This window comes from Trichomycterus rosablanca, chromosome 2, assembly GCF_030014385.1.
Source record: "Trichomycterus rosablanca isolate fTriRos1 chromosome 2, fTriRos1.hap1, whole genome shotgun sequence".
Lineage (NCBI taxonomy): Eukaryota > Metazoa > Chordata > Actinopteri > Siluriformes > Trichomycteridae > Trichomycterus > Trichomycterus rosablanca.
In genome coordinates, this window is record NC_085989.1 from 57,516,579 (window position 1) to 57,543,267 (window position 26,689).

A 26,689-nucleotide genomic window follows, 5' to 3' on the forward strand; every position below is an offset into this window, starting at 1 on the left:
AAAGCTCTCCTAAAGACTCACCTTTTCTCTCTCTCTGAATTTAAAGCTCTCCTAAAGACTCACCTTTTCTCTCGCTCTGAATTTAAAGCTCTCCTAAAGACTCACCTTTTCTCTCTCTCTGAATTTAAAGCTCTCCTAAAGACTCACCTTTTCTCTCTCTGAATTTAAAGCTCTCCTAAAGACTCACCTTTTCTCTCTCTCTGAATTTAAAGCTCTCCTAAAGACTCACCTTTTCTCTCTCTCTGAATTTAAAGCTCTCCTAAAGACTCACCTTTTCTCTCTCTCTGAATTTAAAGCTCTCCTAAAGACTCACCTTTTCTCTCGCTCTGAATTTAAAGCTCTCCTAAAGACTCACCTTTTCTCTCTCTCTGAATTTAAAGCTCTCCTAAAGACTCACCTTTTCTCTCTCTGAATTTAAAGCTCTCCTAAAGACTCACCTTTTCTCTCTCTCTGAATTTAAAGCTCTCCTAAAGACTCACCTTTTCTCTCTCTCTGAATTTAAAGCTCTCCTAAAGACCCACCTTTTCTCTCTCTCTGAATTTAAAGCTCTCCTAAAGACTCACCTTTTCTCTCTCTCTGAATTTAAAGCTCTCCTAAAGACTCACCTTTTCTCTCTCTCTGAATTTAAAGCTCTCCTAAAGACTCACCTTTTCTCTCTCTCTGAATTTAAAGCTCTCCTAAAGACACACATTTTCTCTCTCTCTGAATTTAAAGCTATCCTAAAGACTCACCTTTTCTCTCTCTCTGAATTTAAAGCTCTCCTAAAGACTCACCTTTTCTCTCTCTCTGAATTTAAAGCTCTCCTAAAGACTCACCTTTTCTCTCTCTCTGAATTTAAAGCTCTCCTAAAGACTCACCTTTTCTCTCTCTCTGAATTTAAAGCTCTCCTAAAGACTCACCTTTTCTCTCTCTCTGAATTTAAAGCTCTCCTAAAGACTCACCTTTTCTCTCTCTCTGAATTTAAAGCTCTCCTAAAGACTCACCTTTTCTCTCTCTCTGAATTTAAAGCTCTCCTAAAGACTCACCTTTTCTCTCGCTCTGAATTTAAAGCTCTCCTAAAGACTCACCTTTTCTCTCTCTCTGAATTTAAAGCTCTCCTAAAGACTCACCTTTTCTCTCTCTCTGAATTTAAAGCTCTCCTAAAGACTCACCTTTTCTCTCTCTCTGAATTTAAAGCTCTCCTAAAGACTCACCTTTTCTCTCTCTCTGAATTTAAAGCTCTCCTAAAGACTCACCTTTTCTCTCTCTCTGAATTTAAAGCTCTCCTAAAGACTCACCTTTTCTCTCGCTCTGAATTTAAAGCTCTCCTAAAGACTCACCTTTTCTCTCTCTCTGAATTTAAAGCTCTCCTAAAGACTCACCTTTTCTCTCTCTGAATTTAAAGCTCTCCTAAAGACTCACCTTTTCTCTCTCTCTGAATTTAAAGCTCTCCTAAAGACTCACCTTTTCTCTCTCTCTGAATTTAAAGCTCTCCTAAAGACTCACCTTTTCTCTCTCTCTGAATTTAAAGCTCTCCTAAAGACTCACCTTTTCTCTCGCTCTGAATTTAAAGCTCTCCTAAAGACTCACCTTTTCTCTCTCTCTGAATTTAAAGCTCTCCTAAAGACTCACCTTTTCTCTCTCTGAATTTAAAGCTCTCCTAAAGACTCACCTTTTCTCTCTCTCTGAATTTAAAGCTCTCCTAAAGACTCACCTTTTCTCTCTCTCTGAATTTAAAGCTCTCCTAAAGACTCACCTTTTCTCTCTCTCTGAATTTAAAGCTCTCCTAAAGACTCACCTTTTCTCTCTCTCTGAATTTAAAGCTCTCCTAAAGACTCACCTTTTCTCTCTCTCTGAATTTAAAGCTCTCCTAAAGACTCACCTTTTCTCTCTCTCTGAATTTAAAGCTCTCCTAAAGACACACATTTTCTCTCTCTCTGAATTTAAAGCTCTCCTAAAGACTCACCTTTTCTCTCTCTCTGAATTTAAAGCTCTCCTAAAGACTCACCTTTTCTCTCTCTCTGAATTTAAAGCTCTCCTAAAGACTCACCTTTTCTCTCTCTCTGAATTTAAAGCTCTCCTAAAGACTCACCTTTTCTCTCTCTCTGAATTTAAAGCTCTCCTAAAGACTCACCTTTTCTCTCTCTCTGAATTTAAAGCTCTCCTAAAGACTCACCTTTTCTCTCTCTCTGAATTTAAAGCTCTCCTAAAGACTCACCTTTTCTCTCTCTCTGAATTTAAAGCTCTCCTAAAGACTCACCTTTTCTCTCGCTCTGAATTTAAAGCTCTCCTAAAGACTCACCTTTTCTCTCTCTCTGAATTTAAAGCTCTCCTAAAGACTCACCTTTTCTCTCGCTCTGAATTTAAAGCTCTCCTAAAGACTCACCTTTTCTCTCTCTCTGAATTTAAAGCTCTCCTAAAGACTCATCCTTTTCTCTCTCTCTGAATTTAAAGCTCTCCTAAAGACTCACCTTTCTCTCTCTGAATTTAAAGCTCTCCTAAAGACTCACCTTTTCTCTCTCTCTGAATTTAAAGCTCTCCTAAAGACTCACCTTTTCTCTCTCTCTGAATTTAAAGCTCTCCTAAAGACTCACCTTTTCTCTCTCTCTGAATTTAAAGCTCTCCTAAAGACTCACCTTTTCTCTCTCTCTGAATTTAAAGCTCTCCTAAAGACTCACCTTTTCTCTCTCTCTGAATTTAAAGCTCTCCTAAAGACTCACCTTTTCTCTCTCTCTGAATTTAAAGCTCTCCTAAAGACTCACCTTTTCTCTCTCTCTGAATTTAAAGCTCTCCTAAAGACTCACCTTTTCTCTCTCTCTGAATTTAAAGCTCTCCTAAAGACTCACCTTTTCTCTCTCTCTGAATTTAAAGCTCTCCTAAAGACTCACCTTTTCTCTCTCTCTGAATTTAAAGCTCTCCTAAAGACTCACCTTTTCTCTCTCTCTGAATTTAAAGCTCTCCTAAAGACTCACCTTTTCTCTCTCTCTGAATTTAAAGCTCTCCTAAAGACTCACCTTTTCTCTCTCTGAATTTAAAGCTCTCCTAAAGACTCACCTTTTCTCTCTCTCTGAATTTAAAGCTCTCCTAAAGACTCACCTTTTCTCTCTCTCTGAATTTAAAGCTCTCCTAAAGACTCACCTTTCTCTCTCTGAATTTAAAGCTCTCCTAAAGACTCACCTTTTCTCTCTCTGAATTTAAAGCTCTCCTAAAGACTCACCTTTTCTCTCTCTCTGAATTTAAAGCTCTCCTAAAGACTCACCTTTTCTCTCTCTCTGAATTTAAAGCTCTCCTAAAGACTCACCTTTTCTCTCTCTCTGAATTTAAAGCTCTCCTAAAGACTCACTTCTTCTCTCTCTCTGAATTTAAAGCTCTCCTAAAGACTCACCTTTTCTCTCTCTCTGAATTTAAAGCTCTCCTAAAGACTCACCTTTTCTCTCTCTCTGAATTTAAAGCTCTCCTAAAGACTCACCTTTTCTCTCTCTCTGAATTTAAAGCTCTCCTAAAGACTCACCTTTTCTCTCTCTCTGAATTTAAAGCTCTCCTAAAGACTCACCTTTTCTCTCTCTCTGAATTTAAAGCTCTCCTAAAGACTCACCTTTTCTCTCTCTCTGAATTTAAAGCTCTCCTAAAGACTCACCTTTTCTCTCTCTCTGAATTTAAAGCTCTCCTAAAGACTCACCTTTTCTCTCTCTCTGAATTTAAAGCTCTCCTAAAGACTCACCTTTTCTCTCTCTCTGAATTTAAAGCTCTCCTAAAGACTCACCTTTTCTCTCTCTCTGAATTTAAAGCTCTCCTAAAGACTCACCTTTTCTCTCTCTCTGAATTTAAAGCTCTCCTAAAGACTCACCTTTTCTCTCTCTCTGAATTTAAAGCTCTCCTAAAGACTCACCTTTTCTCTCTCTCTGAATTTAAAGCTCTCCTAAAGACTCACCTTTTCTCTCTCTCTGAATTTAAAGCTCTCCTAAAGACTCACCTTTTCTCTCTCTCTGAATTTAAAGCTCTCCTAAAGACTCACCTTTTCTCTCTCTCTGAATTTAAAGCTCTCCTAAAGACTCACCTTTTCTCTCTCTCTGAATTTAAAGCTCTCCTAAAGACTCACCTTTTCTCTCTCTCTGAATTTAAAGCTCTCCTAAAGACTCACCTTTTCTCTCTCTCTGAATTTAAAGCTCTCCTAAAGACTCACCTTTTCTCTCTCTCTGAATTTAAAGCTCTCCTAAAGACTCACCTTTTCTCTCTCTCTGAATTTAAAGCTCTCCTAAAGACTCACCTTTTCTCTCTCTCTGAATTTAAAGCTCTCCTAAAGACTCACCTTTTCTCTCTCTCTGAATTTAAAGCTCTCCTAAAGACTCACCTTTTCTCTCTCTCTGAATTTAAAGCTCTCCTAAAGACTCACCTTTTCTCTCTCTCTGAATTTAAAGCTCTCCTAAAGACTCACCTTTTCTCTCTCTCTGAATTTAAAGCTCTCCTAAAGACTCACCTTTTCTCTCTCTCTGAATTTAAAGCTCTCCTAAAGACTCACCTTTTCTCTCTCTCTGAATTTAAAGCTCTCCTAAAGACTCACCTTTTCTCTCTCTCTGAATTTAAAGCTCTCCTAAAGACTCACCTTTTCTCTCTCTCTGAATTTAAAGCTCTCCTAAAGACTCACCTTTTCTCTCTCTCTGAATTTAAAGCTCTCCTAAAGACTCACCTTTTCTCTCTCTCTGAATTTAAAGCTCTCCTAAAGACTCACCTTTTCTCTCTCTCTGAATTTAAAGCTCTCCTAAAGACTCACCTTTCTCTCTCTCTGAATTTAAAGCTCTCCTAAAGACTCACCTTTTCTCTCTCTCTGAATTTAAAGCTCTCCTAAAGACTCACCTTTTCTCTCTCTCTGAATTTAAAGCTCTCCTAAAGACTCACCTTTTCTCTCTCTCTGAATTTAAAGCTCTCCTAAAGACTCACCTTTTCTCTCTCTCTGAATTTAAAGCTCTCCTAAAGACTCACCTTTTCTCTCTCTCTGAATTTAAAGCTCTCCTAAAGACTCACCTTTTCTCTCTCTCTGAATTTAAAGCTCTCCTAAAGACTCACCTTTTCTCTCTCTCTGAATTTAAAGCTCTCCTAAAGACTCACCTTTTCTCTCTCTCTGAATTTAAAGCTCTCCTAAAGACTCACCTTTTCTCTCTCTCTGAATTTAAAGCTCTCCTAAAGACTCACCTTTTCTCTCTCTCTGAATTTAAAGCTCTCCTAAAGACTCACCTTTTCTCTCTCTCTGAATTTAAAGCTCTCCTAAAGACTCACCTTTTCTCTCTCTCTGAATTTAAAGCTCTCCTAAAGACTCACCTTTTCTCTCTCTCTGAATTTAAAGCTCTCCTAAAGACTCACCTTTTCTCTCTCTCTGAATTTAAAGCTCTCCTAAAGACTCACCTTTTCTCTCTCTCTGAATTTAAAGCTCTCCTAAAGACTCACCTTTTCTCTCTCTCTGAATTTAAAGCTCTCCTAAAGACTCACCTTTTCTCTCTCTCTGAATTTAAAGCTCTCCTAAAGACTCACCTTTTCTCTCTCTCTGAATTTAAAGCTCTCCTAAAGACTCACCTTTTCTCTCTCTCTGAATTTAAAGCTCTCCTAAAGACTCACCTTTTCTCTCTCTCTGAATTTAAAGCTCTCCTAAAGACTCACCTTTTCTCTCGCTCTGAATTTAAAGCTCTCCTAAAGACTCACCTTTTCTCTCTCTCTGAATTTAAAGCTCTCCTAAAGACTCACCTTTTCTCTCTCTCTGAATTTAAAGCTCTCCTAAAGACTCACCTTTTCTCTCTCTCTGAATTTAAAGCTCTCCTAAAGACTCACCTTTTCTCTCTCTCTGAATTTAAAGCTCTCCTAAAGACTCACCTTTTCTCTCTCTGAATTTAAAGCTCTCCTAAAGACTCACCTTTTCTCTCTCTCTGAATTTAAAGCTCTCCTAAAGACTCACCTTTTCTCTCTCTCTGAATTTAAAGCTCTCCTAAAGACTCACCTTTTCTCTCTCTCTGAATTTAAAGCTCTCCTAAAGACTCACCTTTTCTCTCTCTCTGAATTTAAAGCTCTCCTAAAGACTCACCTTTTCTCTCTCTCTGAATTTAAAGCTCTCCTAAAGACTCACCTTTTCTCTCTCTCTGAATTTAAAGCTCTCCTAAAGACTCACCTTTTCTCTCTCTCTGAATTTAAAGCTCTCCTAAAGACTCACCTTTTCTCTCTCTCTGAATTTAAAGCTCTCCTAAAGACTCACCTTTTCTCTCTCTCTGAATTTAAAGCTCTCCTAAAGACTCACCTTTTCTCTCTCTCTGAATTTAAAGCTCTCCTAAAGACTCACCTTTTCTCTCTCTCTGAATTTAAAGCTCTCCTAAAGACTCACCTTTTCTCTCTCTCTGAATTTAAAGCTCTCCTAAAGACTCACCTTTTCTCTCTCTCTGAATTTAAAGCTCTCCTAAAGACTCACCTTTTCTCTCTCTCTGAATTTAAAGCTCTCCTAAAGACTCACCTTTTCTCTCTCTCTGAATTTAAAGCTCTCCTAAAGACTCACCTTTTCTCTCTCTCTGAATTTAAAGCTCTCCTAAAGACTCACCTTTTCTCTCTCTCTGAATTTAAAGCTCTCCTAAAGACTCACCTTTTCTCTCTCTCTGAATTTAAAGCTCTCCTAAAGACTCACCTTTTCTCTCTCTCTGAATTTAAAGCTCTCCTAAAGACTCACCTTTTCTCTCTCTCTGAATTTAAAGCTCTCCTAAAGACTCACCTTTTCTCTCTCTGAATTTAAAGCTCTCCTAAAGACTCACCTTTTCTCTCTCTCTGAATTTAAAGCTCTCCTAAAGACTCACCTTTTCTCTCTCTGAATTTAAAGCTCTCCTAAAGACTCACCTTTTCTCTCTCTCTGAATTTAAAGCTCTCCTAAAGACTCACCTTTTCTCTCTCTCTGAATTTAAAGCTCTCCTAAAGACTCACCTTTTCTCTCTCTCTGAATTTAAAGCTCTCCTAAAGACTCACCTTTTCTCTCTCTCTGAATTTAAAGCTCTCCTAAAGACTCACCTTTTCTCTCTCTCTGAATTTAAAGCTCTCCTAAAGACTCACCTTTTCTCTCTCTCTGAATTTAAAGCTCTCCTAAAGACTCACCTTTTCTCTCTCTCTGAATTTAAAGCTCTCCTAAAGACTCACCTTTTCTCTCTCTCTGAATTTAAAGCTCTCCTAAAGACTCACCTTTTCTCTCTCTCTGAATTTAAAGCTCTCCTAAAGACTCACCTTTTCTCTCTCTCTGAATTTAAAGCTCTCCTAAAGACTCACCTTTTCTCTCTCTCTGAATTTAAAGCTCTCCTAAAGACTCACCTTTTCTCTCTCTCTGAATTTAAAGCTCTCCTAAAGACTCACCTTTTCTCTCTCTCTGAATTTAAAGCTCTCCTAAAGACTCACCTTTTCTCTCTCTCTGAATTTAAAGCTCTCCTAAAGACTCACCTTTTCTCTCTCTCTGAATTTAAAGCTCTCCTAAAGACTCACCTTTTCTCTCTCTCTGAATTTAAAGCTCTCCTAAAGACTCACCTTTTCTCTCTCTCTGAATTTAAAGCTCTCCTAAAGACTCACCTTTTCTCTCTCTCTGAATTTAAAGCTCTCCTAAAGACTCACCTTTTCTCTCTCTCTGAATTTAAAGCTCTCCTAAAGACTCACCTTTTCTCTCTCTCTGAATTTAAAGCTCTCCTAAAGACTCACCTTTTCTCTCTCTCTGAATTTAAAGCTCTCCTAAAGACTCACCTTTTCTCTCTCTCTGAATTTAAAGCTCTCCTAAAGACTCACCTTTTCTCTCTCTCTGAATTTAAAGCTCTCCTAAAGACTCACCTTTTCTCTCTCTCTGAATTTAAAGCTCTCCTAAAGACTCACCTTTTCTCTCTCTCTGAATTTAAAGCTCTCCTAAAGACTCACCTTTTCTCTCTCTCTGAATTTAAAGCTCTCCTAAAGACTCACCTTTTCTCTCTCTCTGAATTTAAAGCTCTCCTAAAGACTCACCTTTTCTCTCTCTCTGAATTTAAAGCTCTCCTAAAGACTCACCTTTTCTCTCTCTCTGAATTTAAAGCTCTCCTAAAGACTCACCTTTTCTCTCTCTCTGAATTTAAAGCTCTCCTAAAGACTCACCTTTTCTCTCTCTCTGAATTTAAAGCTCTCCTAAAGACTCACCTTTTCTCTCTCTCTGAATTTAAAGCTCTCCTAAAGACTCACCTTTTCTCTCTCTCTGAATTTAAAGCTCTCCTAAAGACTCACCTTTTCTCTCTCTCTGAATTTAAAGCTCTCCTAAAGACTCACCTTTTCTCTCTCTCTGAATTTAAAGCTCTCCTAAAGACTCACCTTTTCTCTCTCTCTGAATTTAAAGCTCTCCTAAAGACTCACCTTTTCTCTCTCTCTGAATTTAAAGCTCTCCTAAAGACTCACCTTTCTCTCTCTCTGAATTTAAAGCTCTCCTAAAGACTCACCTTTTCTCTCTCTCTGAATTTAAAGCTCTCCTAAAGACTCACCTTTTCTCTCTCTGAATTTAAAGCTCTCCTAAAGACTCACCTTTTCTCTCTCTCTGAATTTAAAGCTCTCCTAAAGACTCACCTTTTCTCTCTCTGAATTTAAAGCTCTCCTAAAGACTCACCTTTTCTCTCTCTCTGAATTTAAAGCTCTCCTAAAGACTCACCTTTCTCTCTCTCTGAATTTAAAGCTCTCCTAAAGACTCACCTTTTCTCTCTCTCTGAATTTAAAGCTCTCCTAAAGACTCACCTTTTCTCTCTCTCTGAATTTAAAGCTCTCCTAAAGACTCACCTTTTCTCTCTCTCTGAATTTAAAGCTCTCCTAAAGACTCACCTTTTCTCTCTCTCTGAATTTAAAGCTCTCCTAAAGACTCACCTTTTCTCTCTCTCTGAATTTAAAGCTCTCCTAAAGACTCACCTTTTCTCTCTCTCTGAATTTAAAGCTCTCCTAAAGACTCACCTTTTCTCTCTCTCTGAATTTAAAGCTCTCCTAAAGACTCACCTTTTCTCTCTCTCTGAATTTAAAGCTCTCCTAAAGACTCACCTTTTCTCTCTCTCTGAATTTAAAGCTCTCCTAAAGACTCACCTTTTCTCTCTCTCTGAATTTAAAGCTCTCCTAAAGACTCACCTTTTCTCTCTCTCTGAATTTAAAGCTCTCCTAAAGACTCACCTTTTCTCTCTCTCTGAATTTAAAGCTCTCCTAAAGACTCACCTTTTCTCTCTCTCTGAATTTAAAGCTCTCCTAAAGACTCACCTTTTCTCTCTCTCTGAATTTAAAGCTCTCCTAAAGACTCACCTTTTCTCTCTCTGAATTTAAAGCTCTCCTAAAGACTCACCTTTTCTCTCTGAATTTAAAGCTCTCCTAAAGACTCACCTTTTCTCTCTCTGAATTTAAAGCTCTCCTAAAGACTCACCTTTTCTCTCTCTCTCTGAATTTAAAGCTCTCCTAAAGACTCACCTTTTCTCTCTCTCTGAATTTAAAGCTCTCCTAAAGACTCACCTTTTCTCTCTCTCTGAATTTAAAGCTCTCCTAAAGACTCACTTCTTCTCTCTCTCTGAATTTAAAGCTCTCCTAAAGACTCACCTTTTCTCTCTCTCTGAATTTAAAGCTCTCCTAAAGACTCACCTTTTCTCTCTCTCTGAATTTAAAGCTCTCCTAAAGACTCACCTTTTCTCTCTCTCTGAATTTAAAGCTCTCCTAAAGACTCACCTTTTCTCTCTCTCTGAATTTAAAGCTCTCCTAAAGACTCACCTTTTCTCTCTCTCTGAATTTAAAGCTCTCCTAAAGACTCACCTTTTCTCTCTCTCTGAATTTAAAGCTCTCCTAAAGACTCACCTTTTCTCTCTCTCTGAATTTAAAGCTCTCCTAAAGACTCACCTTTTCTCTCTCTCTGAATTTAAAGCTCTCCTAAAGACTCACCTTTTCTCTCTCTCTGAATTTAAAGCTCTCCTAAAGACTCACCTTTTCTCTCTCTCTGAATTTAAAGCTCTCCTAAAGACTCACCTTTTCTCTCTCTCTGAATTTAAAGCTCTCCTAAAGACTCACCTTTTCTCTCTCTCTGAATTTAAAGCTCTCCTAAAGACTCACCTTTTCTCTCTCTGAATTTAAAGCTCTCCTAAAGACTCACCTTTTCTCTCTCTCTGAATTTAAAGCTCTCCTAAAGACTCACCTTTTCTCTCTCTCTGAATTTAAAGCTCTCCTAAAGACTCACCTTTTCTCTCTCTCTGAATTTAAAGCTCTCCTAAAGACTCACCTTTTCTCTCTCTCTGAATTTAAAGCTCTCCTAAAGACTCACCTTTTCTCTCTCTCTGAATTTAAAGCTCTCCTAAAGACTCACCTTTTCTCTCTCTCTGAATTTAAAGCTCTCCTAAAGACTCACCTTTTCTCTCTCTCTGAATTTAAAGCTCTCCTAAAGACTCACCTTTTCTCTCTCTCTGAATTTAAAGCTCTCCTAAAGACTCACCTTTTCTCTCTCTCTGAATTTAAAGCTCTCCTAAAGACTCACCTTTTCTCTCTCTCTGAATTTAAAGCTCTCCTAAAGACTCACCTTTTCTCTCTCTCTGAATTTAAAGCTCTCCTAAAGACTCACCTTTTCTCTCTCTCTGAATTTAAAGCTCTCCTAAAGACTCACCTTTTCTCTCTCTCTGAATTTAAAGCTCTCCTAAAGACTCACCTTTTCTCTCTCTCTGAATTTAAAGCTCTCCTAAAGACTCACCTTTTCTCTCTCTCTGAATTTAAAGCTCTCCTAAAGACTCACCTTTTCTCTCTCTCTGAATTTAAAGCTCTCCTAAAGACTCACCTTTTCTCTCTCTCTGAATTTAAAGCTCTCCTAAAGACTCACCTTTTCTCTCTCTCTGAATTTAAAGCTCTCCTAAAGACTCACCTTTTCTCTCTCTCTGAATTTAAAGCTCTCCTAAAGACTCACCTTTCTCTCTCTCTGAATTTAAAGCTCTCCTAAAGACTCACCTTTTCTCTCTCTCTGAATTTAAAGCTCTCCTAAAGACTCACCTTTTCTCTCTCTCTGAATTTAAAGCTCTCCTAAAGACTCACCTTTTCTCTCTCTCTGAATTTAAAGCTCTCCTAAAGACTCACCTTTTCTCTCTCTCTGAATTTAAAGCTCTCCTAAAGACTCACCTTTTCTCTCTCTCTGAATTTAAAGCTCTCCTAAAGACTCACCTTTTCTCTCTCTCTGAATTTAAAGCTCTCCTAAAGACTCACCTTTTCTCTCTCTCTGAATTTAAAGCTCTCCTAAAGACTCACCTTTTCTCTCTCTCTGAATTTAAAGCTCTCCTAAAGACTCACCTTTTCTCTCTCTCTGAATTTAAAGCTCTCCTAAAGACTCACCTTTTCTCTCTCTCTGAATTTAAAGCTCTCCTAAAGACTCACCTTTTCTCTCTCTCTGAATTTAAAGCTCTCCTAAAGACTCACCTTTTCTCTCTCTCTGAATTTAAAGCTCTCCTAAAGACTCACCTTTTCTCTCTCTCTGAATTTAAAGCTCTCCTAAAGACTCACCTTTTCTCTCTCTCTGAATTTAAAGCTCTCCTAAAGACTCACCTTTTCTCTCGCTCTGAATTTAAAGCTCTCCTAAAGACTCACCTTTTCTCTCTCTCTGAATTTAAAGCTCTCCTAAAGACTCACCTTTTCTCTCTCTCTGAATTTAAAGCTCTCCTAAAGACTCACCTTTTCTCTCTCTCTGAATTTAAAGCTCTCCTAAAGACTCACCTTTTCTCTCTCTCTGAATTTAAAGCTCTCCTAAAGACTCACCTTTTCTCTCTCTCTGAATTTAAAGCTCTCCTAAAGACTCACCTTTTCTCTCGCTCTGAATTTAAAGCTCTCCTAAAGACTCACCTTTTCTCTCTCTCTGAATTTAAAGCTCTCCTAAAGACTCACCTTTTCTCTCTCTCTGAATTTAAAGCTCTCCTAAAGACTCACCTTTTCTCTCTCTCTGAATTTAAAGCTCTCCTAAAGACTCACCTTTTCTCTCTCTCTGAATTTAAAGCTCTCCTAAAGACTCACCTTTTCTCTCTCTCTGAATTTAAAGCTCTCCTAAAGACTCACCTTTTCTCTCTCTCTGAATTTAAAGCTCTCCTAAAGACTCACCTTTTCTCTCTCTCTGAATTTAAAGCTCTCCTAAAGACTCACCTTTTCTCTCTCTCTGAATTTAAAGCTCTCCTAAAGACTCACCTTTTCTCTCTCTCTGAATTTAAAGCTCTCCTAAAGACTCACCTTTTCTCTCTCTCTGAATTTAAAGCTCTCCTAAAGACTCACCTTTTCTCTCTCTCTGAATTTAAAGCTCTCCTAAAGACTCACCTTTTCTCTCTCTCTGAATTTAAAGCTCTCCTAAAGACTCACCTTTTCTCTCTCTCTGAATTTAAAGCTCTCCTAAAGACTCACCTTTTCTCTCTCTCTGAATTTAAAGCTCTCCTAAAGACTCACCTTTTCTCTCTCTCTGAATTTAAAGCTCTCCTAAAGACTCACCTTTTCTCTCTCTCTGAATTTAAAGCTCTCCTAAAGACTCACCTTTTCTCTCTCTCTGAATTTAAAGCTCTCCTAAAGACTCACCTTTTCTCTCTCTCTGAATTTAAAGCTCTCCTAAAGACTCACCTTTTCTCTCTCTCTGAATTTAAAGCTCTCCTAAAGACTCACCTTTTCTCTCTCTCTGAATTTAAAGCTCTCCTAAAGACTCACCTTTTCTCTCTCTCTGAATTTAAAGCTCTCCTAAAGACTCACCTTTTCTCTCTCTCTGAATTTAAAGCTCTCCTAAAGACTCACCTTTTCTCTCGCTCTGAATTTAAAGCTCTCCTAAAGACTCACCTTTTCTCTCTCTCTGAATTTAAAGCTCTCCTAAAGACTCACCTTTTCTCTCTCTCTGAATTTAAAGCTCTCCTAAAGACTCACCTTTTCTCTCTCTGAATTTAAAGCTCTCCTAAAGACTCACCTTTTCTCTCTCTCTGAATTTAAAGCTCTCCTAAAGACTCACCTTTTCTCTCTCTCTGAATTTAAAGCTCTCCTAAAGACTCACCTTTTCTCTCTCTCTGAATTTAAAGCTCTCCTAAAGACTCACCTTTTCTCTCTCTCTGAATTTAAAGCTCTCCTAAAGACTCACCTTTTCTCTCTCTGAATTTAAAGCTCTCCTAAAGACTCACCTTTTCTCTCTCTCTGAATTTAAAGCTCTCTAAAGACTCACCTTTTCTCTCTCTCTGAATTTAAAGCTCTCCTAAAGACTCACCTTTTCTCTCTCTCTGAATTTAAAGCTCTCCTAAAGACTCACCTTTTCTCTCTCTCTGAATTTAAAGCTCTCCTAAAGACTCACCTTTTCTCTCTCTCTGAATTTAAAGCTCTCCTAAAGACTCACCTTTTCTCTCTCTCTGAATTTAAAGCTCTCCTAAAGACTCACCTTTTCTCTCTCTCTGAATTTAAAGCTCTCCTAAAGACTCACCTTTTCTCTCTCTCTGAATTTAAAGCTCTCCTAAAGACTCACCTTTTCTCTCTCTCTGAATTTAAAGCTCTCCTAAAGACTCACCTTTTCTCTCTCTCTGAATTTAAAGCTCTCCTAAAGACTCACCTTTTCTCTCTCTCTGAATTTAAAGCTCTCCTAAAGACTCACCTTTTCTCTCTCTCTGAATTTAAAGCTCTCCTAAAGACTCACCTTTTCTCTCTCTCTGAATTTAAAGCTCTCCTAAAGACTCACCTTTTCTCTCTCTCTGAATTTAAAGCTCTCCTAAAGACTCACCTTTTCTCTCTCTCTGAATTTAAAGCTCTCCTAAAGACTCACCTTTTCTCTCTCTCTGAATTTAAAGCTCTCCTAAAGACTCACCTTTTCTCTCTCTCTGAATTTAAAGCTCTCCTAAAGACTCACCTTTTCTCTCTCTCTGAATTTAAAGCTCTCCTAAAGACTCACCTTTTCTCTCTCTCTGAATTTAAAGCTCTCCTAAAGACTCACCTTTTCTCTCTCTCTGAATTTAAAGCTCTCCTAAAGACTCACCTTTTCTCTCTCTCTGAATTTAAAGCTCTCCTAAAGACTCACCTTTTCTCTCTCTCTGAATTTAAAGCTCTCCTAAAGACTCACCTTTTCTCTCTCTCTGAATTTAAAGCTCTCCTAAAGACTCACCTTTTCTCTCTCTCTGAATTTAAAGCTCTCCTAAAGACTCACCTTTTCTCTCTCTCTGAATTTAAAGCTCTCCTAAAGACTCACCTTTCTCTCTCTGAATTTAAAGCTCTCCTAAAGACTCACCTTTTCTCTCTCTCTGAATTTAAAGCTCTCCTAAAGACTCACCTTTTCTCTCTCTCTGAATTTAAAGCTCTCCTAAAGACTCACCTTTTCTCTCTCTCTGAATTTAAAGCTCTCCTAAAGACTCACTTCTTCTCTCTCTCTGAATTTAAAGCTCTCCTAAAGACTCACCTTTTCTCTCTCTCTGAATTTAAAGCTCTCCTAAAGACTCACCTTTTCTCTCTCTCTGAATTTAAAGCTCTCCTAAAGACTCACCTTTTCTCTCTCTCTGAATTTAAAGCTCTCCTAAAGACTCACTTTTCTCTCTCTCTGAATTTAAAGCTCTCCTAAAGACTCACCTTTTCTCTCTCTCTGAATTTAAAGCTCTCCGTAAAGACTCACCTTTTCTCTCTCTCTGAATTTAAAGCTCTCCTAAAGACTCACCTTTTCTCTCTCTCTGAATTTAAAGCTCTCCTAAAGACTCACCTTTTCTCTCGCTCTGAATTTAAAGCTCTCCTAAAGACTCACCTTTCTCTCTCTCTGAATTTAAAGCTCTCCTAAAGACTCACCTTTTCTCTCTCTCTGAATTTAAAGCTCTCCTAAAGACTCACCTTTTCTCTCTCTGAATTTAAAGCTCTCCTAAAGACTCACCTTTTCTCTCTCTGAATTTAAAGCTCTCCTAAAGACTCACCTTTTCTCTCTCTGAATTTAAAGCTCTCCTAAAGACTCACCTTTTCTCTCTCTCTGAATTTAAAGCTCTCCTAAAGACTCACCTTTTCTCTCTCTCTGAATTTAAAGCTCTCCTAAAGACTCACCTTTTCTCTCTCTCTGAATTTAAAGCTCTCCTAAAGACTCACCTTTTCTCTCTCTCTGAATTTAAAGCTCTCCTAAAGACTCACTTTTCTCTCTCTCTGAATTTAAAGCTCTCCTAAAGACTCACCTTTTCTCTCTCTCTGAATTTAAAGCTCTCCTAAAGACTCACCTTTTCTCTCTCTCTGAATTTAAAGCTCTCCTAAAGACTCACCTTTTCTCTCTCTCTGAATTTAAAGCTCTCCTAAAGACTCACCTTTTCTCTCTCTCTGAATTTAAAGCTCTCCTAAAGACTCACCTTTTCTCTCTCTCTGAATTTAAAGCTCTCCTAAAGACTCACCTTTTCTCTCTCTCTGAATTTAAAGCTCTCCTAAAGACTCACTTCTTCTCTCTCTCTGAATTTAAAGCTCTCCTAAAGACTCACCTTTTCTCTCGCTCTGAATTTAAAGCTCTCCTAAAGACTCACCTTTTCTCTCTCTCTGAATTTAAAGCTCTCCTAAAGACTCACCTTTTCTCTCTCTCTGAATTTAAAGCTCTCCTAAAGACTCACCTTTTCTCTCTCTCTGAATTTAAAGCTCTCCTAAAGACTCACCTTTTCTCTCTCTCTGAATTTAAAGCTCTCCTAAAGACTCACCTTTCTCTCTCTCTGAATTTAAAGCTCTCCTAAAGACTCACCTTTTCTCTCTCTCTGAATTTAAAGCTCTCCTAAAGACTCACCTTTTCTCTCTCTCTGAATTTAAAGCTCTCCTAAAGACTCACCTTTTCTCTCTCTCTGAATTTAAAGCTCTCCTAAAGACTCACCTTTTCTCTCTCTCTGAATTTAAAGCTCTCCTAAAGACTCACCTTTTCTCTCTCTCTGAATTTAAAGCTCTCCTAAAGACTCACCTTTTCTCTCTCTCTGAATTTAAAGCTCTCCTAAAGACTCACCTTTTCTCTCTCTCTGAATTTAAAGCTCTCCTAAAGACTCACCTTTTCTCTCTCTCTGAATTTAAAGCTCTCCTAAAGACTCACCTTTTCTCTCTCTCTGAATTTAAAGCTCTCCTAAAGACTCACCTTTTCTCTCTCTCTGAATTTAAAGCTCTCCTAAAGACTCACCTTTTCTCTCTCTCTGAATTTAAAGCTCTCCTAAAGACTCACCTTTTCTCTCTCTCTGAATTTAAAGCTCTCCTAAAGACTCACCTTTTCTCTCTCTCTGAATTTAAAGCTCTCCTAAAGACTCACCTTTTCTCTCTCTCTGAATTTAAAGCTCTCCTAAAGACTCACCTTTTCTCTCGCTCTGAATTTAAAGCTCTCCTAAAGACTCACCTTTTCTCTCTCTGAATTTAAAGCTCTCCTAAAGACTCACCTTTTCTCTCTCTCTGAATTTAAAGCTCTCCTAAAGACTCACCTTTTCTCTCTCTGAATTTAAAGCTCTCCTAAAGACTCACCTTTTCTCTCTCTCTGAATTTAAAGCTCTCCTAAAGACTCACCTTTCTCTCTCTCTGAATTTAAAGCTCTCCTAAAGACTCACCTTTTCTCTCTCTCTGAATTTAAAGCTCTCCTAAAGACTCACCTTTTCTCTCTCTCTGAATTTAAAGCTCTCCTAAAGACTCACCTTTTCTCTCTCTCTGAATTTAAAGCTCTCTAAAGACTCACTTCTTCTCTCTCTCTGAATTTAAAGCTCTCCTAAAGACTCACCTTTTCTCTCTCTCTGAATTTAAAGCTCTCCTAAAGACTCACCTTTTCTCTCTCTCTGAATTTAAAGCTCTCCTAAAGACTCACCTTTTCTCTCTCTCTGAATTTAAAGCTCTCCTAAAGACTCACCTTTTCTCTCTCTCTGAATTTAAAGCTCTCCTAAAGACTCACCTTTTCTCTCAGCACTTTCTCACTTCATGTTCTGCTACTTCTGTGTGATCGATACTTGCGTGTGTAAAGCGACCTTGGGTTTTGTCTAGGGCGCTATATAAGTGTACCTTATTATTATTATTATTATCATATGTTTATGTGAATGTATAATGCTGTTGCACTGTGTAATTGTTTAAATATGTGGGGTGTTTATACCTGGGTGGATTTATTGTGTTGCTTGTGTACACCGAGAAGACATGAAGCGAATCATCTGTCTGTTTATTAGACCTCTAACAATGCAGTCAGCAGAAGAGGGAGACGTCGCCCCTGTGGATCTACAACATGAGGAGTTTCAGAGAATAATAATTAAAAAAGAAGAAGATGAAGATGACGATTACTACTGTAAGTAATTATGAAGTTGTATGACACTTTATCACCAGACAGTGTAGTACAGTACAGTGTGGTTAGTACTGGGGTCACTGATTAGTGGAAACAATAAGAACATGTGGATAATGGGATTAGAACCTGTGCTGCTACACTTCAGTCTGGATTTAAGTGTTCAGTCTAAATCAAACCCACAACCTTCAGTTCTTCTCCACATGTTGATGTAATTTCAGATGAAGGATCCATCATCCCTGTGGAACTCGTCACCTCTGAGGAAGACCTCTCACCAGTGGACCAGCAGCGTGGAGGTTTCCAGATGAAGCCTGTGAAGAAGGAAGAACCTGAAGATGAAGGTGAGACACTGTTATCATGAACAAAATAACATATTTCATAAGGAGTAAATTGTGTCTATTGCAGTGCTCACCCATGTGGTTCTATCAGCTAGTGTTGAGTGGAGGTTCTTGATGCGGCGCCGTCTGAGGGATGGAAGATCACGAGCGTTCAGATTAATCTCGCGCCCTCGACCTTTACACACTGAAATTCCTCCTGATTCTTTGAATGGTTTAATGATATTCTGCACTGTAGAGGGAGAACATGCAAATCCCTTCCAATCGTTCTTTGAGGTTCATTGTTTTTAAACATTTCAATCATTTTCTCACACATTTGTGGACAAACTGGATCCTCTGATCATCTTTACTCATCAGAGACTCTCAGCCTTTCCTGGATGCTGCTTTTGTACCAAACCATGATCACAATCACCTGTTTACATCATCACATCATTATTTAGTGTTTTCACCTCATTACTAGCACTAAACTGCTGCTGTCCCAACTTTTTTTGGAATGTGTTGCAGGCCTGAATTCCTGAAATGCATGTTTATTAATAATTGAATTAATTGGAATGGAATGACCGGATCTACACTATAGTGCCAAAAGTATTCGCTTCACACACATATGAACTTGAGTGACTCCCATTCTTAATCCACAGGGTTTAATATGATGTCGCCACCCTTTGCAGCTATAACAGCTTCAACTCTTCTGGGAAGGCTTTCCACAAGGTTTAGGAGTGTGTTTATGGAAACACTGATGTTGGACGAGAAGGCCTGGCTCACAGTCTCCGCTCTAATTCATCCCAAAGGTGTTCTATCAGGTTGATGTCAGGACCAGACTGGTTCATCCACGTCTTTATGGAGCTTGTGCTTTGTGCACTGGTGAGCAGTCGTGTTGGAACAGGAAGGGACCATCCCTAAACCGTTCCCACAAAGTTGGGAGCATGAAATTGTCCAGAATCTCTTGGTACGCTGAAGCATTAAGAGTTCCTTTCACTGGAACTGAGGGGCCGAGCCCGACTCCTGAAAAACACCCCCACACCATAATCCCCCCTCCACCACACTTTACACTCGGTACAATACAGTCAGACAGGTACCGTCTCCTGGCAACCGCCAAACCCAGACTCATCCATCGGATCTCCAGAGAACACGTCTCCACTGCTCTAGAGTCCAGTGGCTTGGATGCAGCTGCTCGACCATGGAAACCCGTTCCATGAAGCTCTACACACTGTTCCTGAGCTCATCTGAAGGCCACATGAAGTTTGGAGCTCTGTAGTGATGGACTCTGCAGAAAGTTGGTGACCTCTGCGCACTATGTTCCTCAGCATCCGCTGACCCGCCCTGTCATTTTACGTGGTAACACTTGGTGGCTGAGTTGCTGTCGTTCCCAATCGCTTCCACTTTGTTATACCAGCACTGACAGTCGACTGTGGAATATTTAGTAGTGAGGAAATCTCACCACTGGACTTGTTGCACAGGTGGCATCACGGTACCACGCTGGAATTCACCGAGCTCCTGAGAGCGACCCGTTCTTTCACTAATGTGTGTAGGAGCAGTCTGCATGCCCAGGTGCTCGGTTTTATACACCTGTGGTCATGGAAGTGATCGGAACACCTGAAATCACTGATCTGGGTGGGGGAGTGAATACTTTTGGCAGTATCGTGTATCTTTCCGAGCTCTGTTGGTTAATGTGTGGATGCATTAAGTTACATTACTTTGTTATTAGATCACAGTTTGGGTCAAATAAAGATTTAATATTCTTTTATAGTTTTTAGTGTTTTAACTGTATTTTATTTCTCCGTTTGATTGTTTTCTTGCTTTAGAAACCATAAGCGATCATTTCTCCTGGTCCTTTGATCCACTTTCCCATACGAACCAACATGAGAGCTACTACACTGACGAATATGATGATGCGCTGGTGAAATCTGAGACCGAACGTGAGGATCTGACGCCCACCAGAAGCTCCGGTGATCAGCAAACGTCCTCCGTTACCGTCAGCGTTAGCTCCTCTCTCAGTCCCGCCGGAGACAAACCGTATCAGTGCTCACAGTGTGGGAAGAGCTTCAACACACACAGTCATCTCAAAACTCACCAGCGCATTCACACCGGAGAGAAGCCCTACCAGTGCTCACAGTGTGGGAAGCGGTACAATCAGCACAGTCATCTCAAACTACACCAGCGCATTCACACCGGCGAGAGACCCTATCAGTGCTCGCAGTGCGGGAAGAGTTTTAATCGACCGGGGGATCTGAAAATCCACCGGCGCATTCACACCGGAGAGAAGCCGTTTCAGTGCTCGCAGTGCGGGAAGAGCTTCAATCAGCGGTCTCATCTCAACAAGCACCAGCGCATTCACACCGGAGAGAAACCGTACCGTTGCCCGCAGTGTGGCAAGAGCTTTAACGATCAAGGTGTCCTCAAAATACACCAGCGCATTCACACCGGAGAGAAACCCTACGTCTGCACGCAGCCACAGTGCGGAAAGAGTTTTACCGACAAGAGCACTTTCAACAGGCACCAGCGCATTCACACCGGAGAGAAACCGTACCAGTGCCTGCAGTGTGGGAAGTGCTTCAATGAGGAGAGTCATCTCGAAATCCACCAGCGCATTCACGTTGGAGAGAAACCCTATCGGTGCACGGAGTGCGGCAAGTGTTTCAGTAAGCAAAGCGCTCTCAAAAAGCACCGGCTCATTCACACCGGAGAGAAGCCCTACCAGTGCTCACAGTGCGGGAAGAGCTTCAACATACTGAGCTATCTCAAAACCCACCAGCGCGTTCACTTCGAAGAGAAACTGTACCGGTGCTCGCAGTGCGAGAGGAGTTTTCATCAGCTAGGGGATCTGAAAACACACCAGCGCATTCACACCGGAGAGAGACCCTATCAGTGCTCGAAGTGCGGGAAGAGCTTCTATCAGAAAGGGGATCTCAAAATACACCAGCGCATTCACACCGGGGAGAAACCGTATCAGTGCTCGCAGTGCGGGAAGAGCTTTAATAAAAAGGGTCATCTTAAACGACACCAGCGCATTCACACCGGAGAGAAACCCTACTGTTGTTTGCAGTGTGGACTCTGCTTTGCTTATGTATCAACACTTAAGAGACACAAGTGTGAATAAATAAACCTCCTGTTTACCTTATTTATACCACATTTACCCGACACCCAGGACACGTGTTCTCATTAATAAAGCAGCAGTTGTGATGTTTATTACATTTAGTAACTGTTATACTACACACAGCCACATGATACGAAGCAGATTCCACCTTTAATACACCCTCAGCAACATGAGAAATAAAAAATAAGTATTTAAACACACTCGCTACTCTCAGATTCATCATTCACTCTCATTCACTGTTAACTATGTTTTCATTTATTTCAATAGATGCTTCTGGCAGCATTCCTGAGGAATCTTTGCCCATTCTTATGACCTCCAGCCCACTAATGTTCTTGGGTTTGCATTCTGCTACCACATTCATCAAATTCCACCAGACTTTTCATGGGGTTCAACCCATGGCTGGATTACTGACCGGGCCAGTGGGGCCAGCGCCCAGGGGCCCTTGAGGTCAGGGGGCCCCGGGGGGGCCCTGGCCCAAAACATTTTGCGATGCCTATCAACATTTATGATACAATATATTTTTATTTCCGAGGGCCCTCCATTTTAAGGATCCTCTGACTATTAGGGACTTTGACCCCAGGGCCTCTTGGGGGCCCTAGCCATGCTTTTGGGGCCCCTAGCCATGCTTTTGGGCCCCTTATGAAAATGGATGAGGCGTTGTGGCACTGCTCTGACTTCGACTTCTGGCTATTAGGGGTCCTAGGAAAGAGGGGGGCATATTTTTAGAGGGCCCTGGTTATGAGAGCCCCTACCAAGGGGCCCTAGAGAAGAGCAGGGCATACCATTAGAGGGCCCTTGATCACGAGGGCCCCTGCTATGGGGCCCTTGACTTCCATAGAAGTCGTTTACCATGGCTCCTGACTTTCTAGGGACCTACAAATTGCCAGGCAAGCTACCATATTTCATAACAGACGTTTTGTTCCAAATATGCGATTCAGCGATTCAACTCTTTGCCCAGGGGCCCAGACTATCCTTAATCCATCCTTGGTTCAACCTAAGTCAGGCAACTGTTATTCCAGGAGTTCTTCTAAACCAAGCCTGGCTGGATTTCAAGATATACAGTCTTTAGGTTCCTTACAGAATGCGTGATATTTTCTCCAAGGATTCCCTGATGGTTGATGCTCCTCCACGACATGAACTCAACCCCCCACCAGCTCCACTTACCATGTAGAAGCACTTTGTAGTTCTACAATTACTGACTGTAGTCCATCTGTTTCTCTACATGCTTTGTTATGGTCAGGACCACCACAGAGCAGGTATTATTTAGGTGGTGGATCATTCTCAGCACTGCAGTGACACTGACATGGTGGTGGTGTGTTAGTGTGTGTCGTGCTGGTATGAGTGGAGGTTTTAAACACCGTGTCCACTCACCGTCCACTCTATTAGACGCTCCTACCTAGCCGGTCCACCCAGAGACGATCGCTCATCTATTGCTGCTGTTTGAGTCGCTCGTCTTCTAGACCTTCATCAGTGGTCACGGGGCGCAGTCGGCTGGATGTTTTTGGTCGGTGGACGATTCTCAGTCCAGCAGTGACAGTGAGGCGTTTAGATCCACTCATACCAGCACAACACACACTAACACACCACCACCATGTCAGTGTCACTGCAGTGCTCAGAATCATCCACCACCTAAATAATGGATGAAGAAGATGGACTACAGTCAGTAATTGTAGAACTACAAAGTGCTTCTATATGGTAAGTGGAGCTGATAACATGGACAGTGAGTGTAGAAACAAGGAGGCGGTTTTAATGTTATGGCTTCAGGGAGTGTGTGTTTGCCTTGTGATGGACTGGTGACCTGTCCAGGGTGTTTCCTACCTTTCGCCCAGGGAAATGCACCCACCGCAACCCTGACCAGACAATGAATGAATGATTCCATCTTCTAAAAGGCTGGGGGTTCAGATCAGCACTTCCAGTAGGGGCGGTAATAAACTAAACGTTTCAGATGAACCACCTCAGTGTAAAGAAGAAGAGAAGAAGCAGGAGCTGCTACATCAGCGGTTCATGTGTTTGTGCTAACGTTAGTTCTATGTAAGTAAACTAGATGTATATATTCATTACACTTTCATTATTAACTACGTGTTGATTAATAATAACACTGGGGTTTATAATTAAACATCACTGCGAGGATTTGTGGCGTTTTCACTCTAGTCTCATTGACCGCACAGACTGCTAGCTGCTCCGCTAACTCTCGGAATCACACATGATTCAGTGCGGATGAACCGATTCATTTGAACTCACTCGGCAAAATGAATCGATTGAGCTGAACTGATTTAGCGTTTCTTCCTTATTTAATCATTTTTAAACATTTCTACAAAACACATCAGGAGTTTTTTTTGTTTTGTTTACTTGTTGGTTTACAATGTTACACAAACACATAAGATTACGGTTTTTTTTGCAGTTTTCTGTGATTAAAAACAACTATTACAATACTAATAAAATACAATACAAAACAGTTACTCACACTAGAGTTTAAGTCGTTTCCCAGCTATCAAAAATACGTTCTGAGAACGTTCCCCAAACGTTCCATTTTGGTTGAGGGAACGTTGCATTGGAATGTTCCCTCAACGTTTTCTTGACGTTCTCAGAACGTTTTTTTAAAGTTATGAAAACGTTCATAGAACGTTACCTAAACCTCATTTGCAACCATAATTTAACGTTCAAAATAATGTCTTCTGAACGTTCCCTTATGGTTGTATGAACGTTTTATTAAGTGGGTAGCGCTGTCGCCTCACAGCGAGAAGGTCCTGGGTTCGATCCCCGGGCGGGGCGGGGCGGTCCTTTCTGTGTGGAGTTTGCGTGTTCTCCCCGTGTCCGTGTGGGTTTCCTCCGGGAGCTCCGGTTTCCTCCAACAGTCCAAAGACGTGCAAGTGAGGTGAACTGGAGATACTGAATTGTTCATGACTGTGTCTGATGTAACCTTGTGATCTGATGAATCTTGTGTGAAGATAAACGACCGTTCCTGTCATGAATGTAACCAAAGTGTAAAACATGACGTTAAAATCCTAATAAACAAACAAACAAACAAATCTGGATTCCAGAGGAGCTGAGCAGGATCGGAGTATGATTCTATCTGCATAGTGGAAGAACAGCAGTGGATCTTTAAGCATTAGGGATGTAACGATACACTCCACCCACGATGCGATACGGTTCACGATACGATTTTCCCCCCGATTTTTTAAACAAAATGAAATTGAAGACAAATTATGACAAAGTTTCCTTTTATTACTTCTCTTTAAAAATAAAATAGAATGCTGTATGTGTGCTTATCTTTTATTGATCTAAATAAATAACAATCAAAACAATGCTGCACATTTCCCCTCACATTTCACATTCTGTGTAAAAAAACTAAAATGAAATTTTATAAATAAATATAAATATGCCTGTATTTAGGCTCCAGCGTGTTAACCAACAATCAAAGTCCCAATGGCCTCGTATCTATTACCATTAAAAATACCAATGCACCTCGTAATCTCTCTTGCTGTCGTACTCGTTTTGTGATTTTCGCTCACGCGGGCTGACCGGAGCTTCTCGCTGTGGTTCTGGTTTAGACGTTTATCACGTTCGTTGTGCTATTTGTGTAGTTCAGTATCCTGTTGTTTTGTACACGATCTTTGTACACGTCTTGAGAAAGCCAGAATGCTGCCACTCTTCTGATTTTAAAGAGGAGGGGGCGTCCTCCACCTTTTTTCTAGAACTGTGTAGTGACAGGGTTGCCAGGTTAGGCACGAATCACAACCGCAACCTTTGAATTTTCACCCATTTTGAACAAGGCCGATTTGGCAACCAGGCGAAGTGGCTAGCGCGAGTGCCCTTCGCTGTTTAAAGTGAATATCGATTCATTTTACTTGAATTACCGATGTAAATTTTTACCCCTTTTCCTCCCCTTTTTGCACATCCAATTGTTCAATTAGCATCGTGCTTCCTCTCTGTCTATGCTGAACCCTGCCCTGACGGAGGTGATTGAAGCTAACCCGTATCCCCTCCGAAACACGAGCAGCAGCCGGATGCATCTTTGCCACCCACACATTGACGAGTTTGGCGCCACCCAGCGTTGCATGCGGAGAGACACACCCTAAGGGCACCCTCTCCCATCTCTGTGTAAGCGCCTCCAATCAGCCGGCAGAGAACGCGATCGCATTCTGACAGAGAGAGACCCACATCCGGTTCTTTGTCCCACCCCCCACATGAGCAACCGGCCAATCGTTGCTCATATAGCCACTCGGCTTCGAACCGGTAAAGCAAGGCTGGATTCGATACCACGCTTCTCAGAATCCAGCCCTGGTTGCAGCGCGTTTCTTTTTACCGCTGCGCCACCTGAGCGGCAAATGCATCGATTTTTAACGGTGTATTGGTGCATCGTTACATCTCTATTAAGCATCTTTTAACATTTACTCACAGTTAGTTCCATGACTAACTGGCACCAACTGGTGAGATGAGAGACACATGATTGAAGATAGAGCCAGAAATGCTTTTGTGTGTTTGCATTTGGGCCGTGATTGAGTGAATTACTTTACACCGTGGAAGTAAAAACAACAACAAGAATAATAAAGGAAATCTTTTTTTAAATTATTTTATTTTATTTTATTTTTTTAAATTTTTTCCCCTTTTTTTCCCCCTTTAGCACATCCAATTGTTCAGTTTGCATCGTGCTTCCTCTCTGTCTATGCCGAACCCTGCCCTGACCGAGGAGATCGAAGCTAACCCGTATCCCCTCCGACATATGAGCAGCAGCCGGATGCCTTTTGCCACCCACACATCGATGAGTTTGGCGCCACCTAGCGTTGCATGCGGAGAGACACACCCTAAGGGCACTCTTCCTCATCTCTGTGCAGGCGCCTCTAATCAGCCGGCAGAGCTCGTAATCGCATTCTGACAGAGAGAGACCCACATCCGGTTCTTTGTCCAACTGAGCAACCGGCCAATCGTCGCTCATACAGCCGCCCAGCCTCGAACCGGGGAAGCAGAGCTGGATTCGATACCACGTACTCAGAAATTCAGTGCCACCTGAGCGGCTAATAAAGGAAATCTTGAGACTGCAAACTGTTCTGTTCAATTATTGTTTGTCTGATGTGTTAAGTTCTGCTGACAACATTTTCCCCTTCGGGCCTGCAAAAAAGTTCCCTGATTCGTTTTTTGTGTATTATTATTAACATAAAATTTAAATAATGCTGCTACTACTACTACTACAACACAGCTTTGTTCCTCTTATGCCTGCTTCACACTACACGATGTCTGCCCTGATTCTCGCTCGGCGACTGGTCGGCGCTAGATTTGCCGGCTCGGGAGCAACTCGGCGTTCGCCCTGCGATCGAAACTCGGCTCTCAATCACTGTGTGTGAACTGTTCAACAACTCGATCCGAGCACTCGGCGACTGAAGAAATATACAGTGTATCACAAAAATGAGTACACCCCTCACATTTCTGCAGATATTTAAGTATATCTTTTCATGGGACAACACTGACAAAATGACACTTTGACACAATGAAAAGTAGTCTGTGTGCAGCTTATATAACAGTGTAAATTTATTCTTCCCTCAAAATAACTCAATATACAGCCATTAATGTCTAAACCACCAGCAACAAAAGTGAGTACACCCCTAAGAGACTGCACCCCTAAATGTCCAAATTGAGCACTGCTTGTCATTTTCCCTCCAAAATGTCATGTGATTTGTTAGTGTTACTAGGTCTCAGGTGTGCATAGGGAGCAGTTGTGTTCAATTTAGTAGTACAGCTCTCACACTCTCTCATACTGGTCACTGAAAGTTCCAACATGGCACCTCATGGCAAAGAACTCTCTGAGGATCTTAAAAGACGAATTGTTGCGCTACATGAAGATGGCCAAGGCTACAAGAAGATTGCCAACACCCTGAAACTGAGCTGCAGCACAGTGGCCAAGATCATCCAGCGTTTTAAAAGAGCAGGTTCCACTCAGAACAGACCTTGCGTTGGTCGTCCAAAGAAGCTGAGTGCACGTGCTCAGCGTCACATCCAACTGCTGTCTTTGAAAGCTAGGCGCAGGAGTGCTGTCAGCATTGCTGC

At 40.8% G+C, this 26,689-nt stretch overlaps 1 protein-coding gene across 1 annotated transcript in view; it reads left to right on the top strand.

Annotated features, from left to right (window-relative positions):
- LOC134336136 (zinc finger protein 271-like) overlaps window positions 1-26,689 on the top strand; it is a 33,227-nt gene that overhangs the window by 1,088 nt on the left and 5,450 nt on the right. Inside the window, exons 2-5 of the mRNA XM_063018833.1 lie at window positions 17,109-17,224; window positions 17,440-17,559; window positions 19,356-20,585; window positions 21,302-21,306. Of these exons, the coding sequence (XP_062874903.1) occupies window positions 17,119-17,224; window positions 17,440-17,559; window positions 19,356-20,585; window positions 21,302-21,306 (1,461 nt within the window). The 5' untranslated portion in view covers window positions 17,109-17,118. The remainder of the gene's footprint in view (window positions 1-17,108; window positions 17,225-17,439; window positions 17,560-19,355; window positions 20,586-21,301; window positions 21,307-26,689) is intronic.